The following is a 7,610-nucleotide window of genomic DNA, read 5'->3' as shown; positions in this document are numbered from 1 at the left end:
ATTTTACATTTTCAGTTTATATCAACCAGACAGCCAATGTATATTATTTTAAAATTATTTATATTACAAATATCAACATAGGCATGTAATTTAATTACTTCATCAAAAATCCCCCAACATATCCTAACTATTTTTCCCACATTCTATAGGAATTTCGTACAGGTAATGATAATTATTGGATTTTCTCCATTTCCATTGAAATTGTTGATTTAAGAAAAACGGCAACACTGACCTAAAGGGGATTGCATTGAAGAAATCCAGCAAAAAACCCCGAATTATGAATGGCGTCCTAGTATTGGTGCATGTGTGTGTGTGTGCCTGCTTGTGTCTCAATTACTGTTTGTCCAACCAACCAAAAACAAAGCAAACGACCAACCAAGGGAGTATTACTAACAAAAACAACAACAAGGTAATTGCCTACCGGAGTAGAGTAGTGGGATGGTGAGTTCTCGCTCTTTCACTCTCTGTGGACGTTAATGTGTTTCTGGTGAGTAACGGAGTGTTTGTATATTTTGTGCGTTAGAGAAAATATTTTTCCATGGACAAACACACACACATACACATGTACACTTAGTTAACTAATCCCAAAGAGTTGTTGTGGCCTTGTTGTTGTTGTTTTACCGTTGCTTGAGAGTATGAATGAGAGTGCAGGCAAGTGTGTGTGTTCGTGGTGCATGTTCCCAGCCACACAGTGGTGAAATTGTGCCACACAAAGCAAAAACAACAACAACAATGTTATAAAAACAACACCCATCATCATTTTCATTTCTCCCAATCATTGACAAGAGCCTGTGAATGGCTAAGCTAGCTGACTGCCTGCCTGCCTGTGAGCACCCTCTAAGCAGCCAGCCATGCACAAACGGACACACACACATATCACCAAACATGATCACTATGGGATTGAATTGTGCGGGTGCTTTTCCTCGTGTGTGTATGTGTGTTTTTGTTGCCATTGATGTCTTTGGGTACGGTGTGTAGAGATTTTCATGTATCCGTACTGACTCATGGCAAATGTTGTTTCAGTCACAGATTCAGTGTCTGACGTGTTACTAACGTGAACGCAACGCAAGGAGTTGTAACGCAACAAATCAGTCAGTGGCCAAAGAAATAATAATAAAAAATCACAAGACTAGTTTCATTACAATTAAAAAGAAAAAACCTTGTGTTTTTCCTACGGCATAACGCAAAGAAAATACATAGCGTGTTTTTAAAAATAATAAAGACAAAATAAATATTTATGCGAATAATTAGAAAAAAATAATAATTTTATTTGCAAAAAAAAAAAAAATAAATAAATAAATTGAACAAAAATTATATATACAATTAAAAAAACTGTGAAAAAAATAACGAATGTAAATTTTTATAAAAAGTGAGAAGTGCGAAAAAAAACATTTTTACAAATAATATAAAAACATACCGATAGTTTCAATATTTAACAGTTATTGGAAATACTGAAAATAAAAAAATCTAAATTTTCTCAAAGAAACAATACATAAGATAATGCTGAAAAAAATTTAATTAAAACAAATTGAGGAAACAAATTAAAATTTGTGAAATTGAACAACATTTCCATCTTTAAAAAAATCACAACATCAACAACAAAAATTATTACCATGCATACCCTATTTACCGATCAAAATTCATTTTCCCGTCATTACGCCCAAACCGCCGGCTATCCTTCAACCGCAGCTGCTGCTGCCACAGCTGGAGCCATGACCACGGCATCGGCTGCCGCTGCTGCCCATTATGCCTATGATCAATATTCCCGTTATTCATATCCTGCCACAGCCTATGGCCTAGGAGCTCCTCATCAAAACAAGGAAATTGTCAAACCTCCCTATTCCTACATCGCTCTAATTGCCATGGCCATACAAAATTCCGCCGACAAAAAGGTTACTCTAAACGGCATCTATCAATACATCATGGAAAGATTCCCCTATTATCGTGACAACAAACAGGGATGGCAAAACTCGATACGCCACAATCTCAGCCTCAACGAATGCTTCGTTAAGGTGGCCCGTGACGATAAGAAGCCGGGCAAGGGTTCCTATTGGACTTTGGACCCCGATTCCTATAACATGTTCGATAACGGCTCCTTCTTGCGTAGACGTCGCCGTTTCAAGAAGAAGGATGTCTTACGCGAAAAGGAGGAGGCCATGAAACGCCAGGCTATGATGAATGAAAAACTAGCGGAAATCAAGCCGCTGAAAATCATGACTGCCAATGGTTTGATTGATGCCAAGCACATGGCTCATGCCCATGCCGCCCATCATGCTGCTGCTGCCCATCATGCCGCCGTGGGTCATCACTTCAAAAAGGAACCTTTGAGCATGGATTTGGGTTGCCTGACGGGCAAGGATAGCATGGCTGCCGGCTTGAGTGTTCTCAATTCCTGTCATGACAGTCTGGCCCAAATGAATCACTTAACTGCCGCTGGGGCTGTGGATCATCCCGGTTTTACTGTCGATTCCCTGATGAATGTCTACAATCCTCGCCTACATCACAGCGCCTATTCCTATGCCCATCATCCATTGAATGATGAGAATCTTAGTGTGGCTGCCTCCAATCAAATGCATGCCGCTCACCATGCTGCCGCTGCCCATCATGCCCAACAATTGCGCCATCATCATCATGTTCCGCATGGCCATCCTCTGACACCCGGCGGTGCTAGTCACAATGGTGTGCAATTGGGTGGCATAAGTTCGGGTACAACCACAACCACCTCATCGGGTAATTCGCCCACAACCATTTCTACACCTCATGGTCCGGCTCATGGCGGTTGGTATACCCCAGAGACACCACCCTCAGAACCCTTGAATAATTCCTCATCGGTCAATGGTACACCTACCCAACAGACAAATGGCAATAACACCAGTTTGGGTAGCAACAACAATGGAGGCCACAATTCAAATAATAACAACAATCAGCAGCATCATCATCACCCATTCGACGGTAACCGGTAGCCCCAATTCCCTGTCAGCGGCCGGTCACACTTCCTTGGGTTTTCGTGATATGATCTTCGAACAGAATCAAGTTTGTCACATGGACACCGGCAGTCCGGCGGGTAGCATCCAATCGGCCAGTCCACCAGCTCCTGCCGTATCAAGTTCAGCTGTTGCCTCATCGAATGTTGCCGCTGCTGCCTTAATCAGTTCGCATCATCATCACCACCATCATCACGCTCTAAGCGGGAATTTGGGAAATCTCGGTAATCTAAGTAATCTCTCGCACTATAGGTCACATGTGGGTCATTATCAGGATTACGGTATTAAATATGGAGTTTAAGATGCCAGCGGCTAAAACTTCCTTCGTGGAAGCCGGGAAATCTTGAAGTGAACAGAAACCATAAGCAAGTTTAAGGAGATTGTTTTTTAAGCTTGCGTGTGTGTGTGTGTTTGTGCGTACTCAGACGATGGATGCTTAGGAAATCCAAAGCATTTATATTTTGTATATTTTTGTTGTAAAAAAAAAATCGAAAACAAAAATTTTGTAAATATTTGCAAATTAAATTTAAGACAAGCTAAACATCAGTTAAATATTTTCTTCATTTCTTTGAAAAGCAGTCATTTGAGTTGGAGTAGAGAGGTGTAGAGAAGGAATAATTGAATGAGGCAAGAGAAAAATATTTTAAAAAATGTGAAGATATTTAAAACAATCATAAATTTGTATTTTTTACCGACGCTGTACTCAACTTTTTTTACTAGCAACATTTTATTAAGAATTTAATTTGAATTTTTAAATCTTTTTTAAATGTTTTTTGTTCCATAACAAATGTTGAGTTAATTGTTAAAAATGAAGCTAGTCTTTAGTAATAAATGTATTTTCTTTATACCATTTTTGTGCATATCCCACGGTTCTAATTTATGTTTAATTCAAAAAATGACGGCTACATTTAAAAATAAAAAAAAAACATTATCATTACATAAAAAATTGGAACCCAATTTAATTGTTTAATTATTTGTTCTAAAATATATATTTAATTATAATGTACAAAAAAGTAACAATTGTATCTCATTTCCTCGAATTTCCTTCAAATGATTGCTAACTGTACAAAAAAAAACAACTCATTGTATAAATATTAATTATAATTACATAAATAAGTAACAACACAAATTAAAAACATAATTTAATGTAGTTATCATTTTTTAAAATAGTATTTTTAAGACGTAATTTTAATAATAACAATAATTATAGCATAATCATAAACAAAATAATGTTATTACAAAAAAAAAAAAAACAAACACTATTTTGAAATTATTAAAACAAAAAAAAACAGAAAAATATACGATATTAGCAAAAAACACTCTGTGTATGTGAAACAAAAAAAAAAAAAAAAATTGCCGTCTTTTTAATTTCAATATTTATTTCTAATAAAATGGCTTTGGGTGGAAAATTTTAAATCAAGGTATATTTATTAGGACATCAAGTAGGACCAGCTGCTATCTACATTTTTTTGCAAACAACAAAACGTTTGACAATAAATGTAGTTGTATTTTTTGTAGGAATTCGCCTTCTATATGACCTGATATTTGCGCTATGTCTGAATAAATATATGAAATTTGAATGATTTTTTCAATATATGGATACAACAGAAAATTGTGTATAAATCATGAAAATATAATTTTTGAAATACTGGCAGACCCAGGTGTCCACTTCTGCCATGAGCTTTAAAAAAAAAAAATATTTCAGAATTTTATATTGAAGAATAGTCTGTGTTATAGTCGTTGATTTTTAAAGAATATTTATACAGAAACATCTAAACTTTAACCTTTCTTCTCAACAGACCCAAAACTTATAGCAGTATAGTCGGACGGGGCCGACCATACCATACCCTACACAACTACGACGGAGTTCTAACTTTGAAGTTTATTCCGAGCCTGGGAAATATTTTGTGACATTTGCACCCCCTTGACCTTAGAGGTCAACAGCACATCTTCCTTACACTGAAATATTTTCCGAATATTACTTATATTCAGTACAGTCCTTCTTATTACATGTCCAGATTGACTTCAGCGTGGGTTGTGTGGTGTGGCGCCTATTCGATTCGAAAAATTGCAAAAAAATAAGTTTTCGATCAATTTCATCCCAAAATTATTGTCTGATCATCACCGAAAATTACAAGCGCTGTCTTTGACCATAACGGGAACCTCACGGAACATTTCAATGCGATCAGCGCTATATTTCCGCCCTCTAGTGTGGTAATGGGTTACTAAATAATATATGAATACATAAGCACCTGTAAATATTTAAGTGTAACTCCCACATCCGTGTACATACGACAATACAATTGGTACCAATTTAAAGGTCAACCACTCCTCTTCGATATAATATTAACCTCTCGGGACAATGTCCTTGAGGGCTTAATATATATATGTATCATAGAACACAAATTTTGTAATTTTTCTCACAAAAGTTGCGGCCTCTGGAGCGATCAGAACCGATCTTTACCAAAAACAATAGGGGTCTTCATTGGTCAGAACCCATACTACATGCAAAATTTCGTGAAGATTGGTCCATAACTGTGGCCTGTATCGTGTTTACAAATTATAATGGACAGACGGACGGACACACATGTTTAGATCGACTGAGCTAGTCGAGATATGACGATCGGTATACTTAAAGGAGGGTCTAGGACAAATATTTCGCGGTGTTACAAACTTTTGAGGCTCACAACATAGTTGTGTAGGGTATAAAAAAACAAGTTTTCAACAGGGGTATAAAGGCGAATTTATAAAAAATAATGTTTTTCAAACGTTTTTTTAATTACCAAATTTCGATTTTTACGATTATTGTCATTATTATTTGGTGAGATTCGTTCAATCGCCGTTTTCAACTAAGTAAGGTCCAATCACACCTTTGGACCAATAAGCTCACTAAATAGTGACTTTTTCGCGATGTAATGGTCTCTCTTCAATTACTTGAGGATTTTGCGAATACCAAATACGTATCGCCTGTTGTCCAAGCACCCATTTCATGTATCTACGGCGTTGTGAAGGGTCTGATGGTCTGAATTATCTGCCTTAAGATAGTCCTCATTCCAGAGAACAAATTGGAATAAATGTGTCAATTCCTTAGGTAGCGCTTTCACATACAGCAGCGATATTTTTAGCGGAACGAACGAAACAACGATGCACAGGACTTACAATATTAGTAACCGCTCGCTCTGGTCTCTTCAAATTTCTTTATAATTTCGACAATTGCATGTGAAGTAGGACGTGGAATAGATAAGGGATCAATTTTCGTCAATGTCGAAATTTCAACTGAAAATTTAAAAAAAAAATACTTTTGAAAACATGGACGGCAAATCGTTCATACTAAAAATAACCAATATCGATACACTACCAGGTTTTCAATGATGTTTCAGACGTTGTTTTTCAATAGAGTTTGATTTAATTTCATATTTTGAGTTCTTGTTGGGCGCCAAATATACAAACAAAAAATTAAAAAATATTTGTGCACATTTAAGTATATAATGGTTGCCCAGACTTTGGTTATTTTTAGGATTTTAGGTAAGTTTTTCAAACAAGTTGCCTCAAATTGGAGTTTTCCTGTTATCAAATCTTCCTACCAAAAATTATAAATTCGACCGATCTATGGGTGTAGTCTTCATATAAAGATCCAGTCCCTGAATAGTTATTACGATGTCCCATTTTCAATCGAAGTGACTACATTTTGTTATTAAAAAATGACTGTAATTTTTCATTCCGGAACTTTGGTGGCCAGCGTTATTTTTAGTGTATTCAAGGTCCTAGCCTAATTTTCTAACATGAGTATCTGTAGTTGGGTATTTAATTTTATCACGGCAGCAAATTATCACCTGGTGGATGGTATAAAAATGTCGACAGGGCCGAATTTAACGACCTTTTTTATCTGTTGAAAAATTGAAATCGTTTAAAATTCAGTTCACAAAAATTATCTGAATTATGAGCGTACAAAAAATATTTTTTATTAATGAATATTTTTTCAAGATATTTTTAATGGATATCTAAAATATCTGCATTAATTAATGTTAATGTTTATTAGAAAGGCCCGAAATATAGTAAAAACATGATATTATCCTTTAGCCCCCTTGTAATAAATCCGATTTCTATACCGGTTTTAGTAAACCGATTTATGTTATATGCATATCATTGGACAGCTTAAAAATTTCAAATAAGTTAAATCCATTGATTACAAACATCGGGTTTATTATCTTAAAATCCGATCCAAATTGTAGCGATTTAGTTCTAGAGATATATTTATGGCAAATATGTCAGAGAAATCCGAAAAAGATACAAATCTCTATCTTAATGAACTATAGAGTCACCAGCAAAAAAAATGATCACGTCATAACTCTAAAATTTGACTTACGAGCCATAAGTTATGCGGTTATATGGGTGCTATATCAAAACATGGACCCAGAGACTCCATTTTTCATACCAGCAGTTGTTTTGATATAAAAACCTTTTTAACCAAATTTCGGCAGCCTATGTAGTTTGTATCCAGATTTTAGGTAAATAAATATACCGGCGACAGTTATATGGGGGCTACCAGAAAACAAGGACCTACGCCAACAAATCGGCGTCAGCCAATTTGATTGTAAAACCAGTAAGGAAAGTTCGAAAGTCGGA

The 7,610-nt window shown here is 35.8% G+C and overlaps 1 protein-coding gene across 1 annotated transcript; it reads left to right on the top strand.

Moving 5' to 3' along the window:
• Positions 1–1,613: 1,613 nt before the first annotated feature.
• Positions 1,614–3,285, top strand: LOC133332575 (fork head domain-containing protein crocodile-like). Its single transcript, XM_061540948.1, is given in 2 exon segments — positions 1,614–2,936; positions 2,938–3,285. Coding segments are annotated over 2 exon segments (1,671 nt in total).
• Positions 3,286–7,610: the final 4,325 nt, after the last annotated feature.

Source organism: Musca vetustissima, unplaced genomic scaffold, assembly GCF_032173495.1.
Source record: "Musca vetustissima isolate MV318-11 ecotype Yass unplaced genomic scaffold, APGP_CSIRO_Mvet_v1 utg9728, whole genome shotgun sequence".
Lineage (NCBI taxonomy): Eukaryota > Metazoa > Arthropoda > Insecta > Diptera > Muscidae > Musca > Musca vetustissima.
Note: the sequence above shows the minus strand (reverse complement) of the source record. Positions and strands in the feature narration are given on the sequence as shown.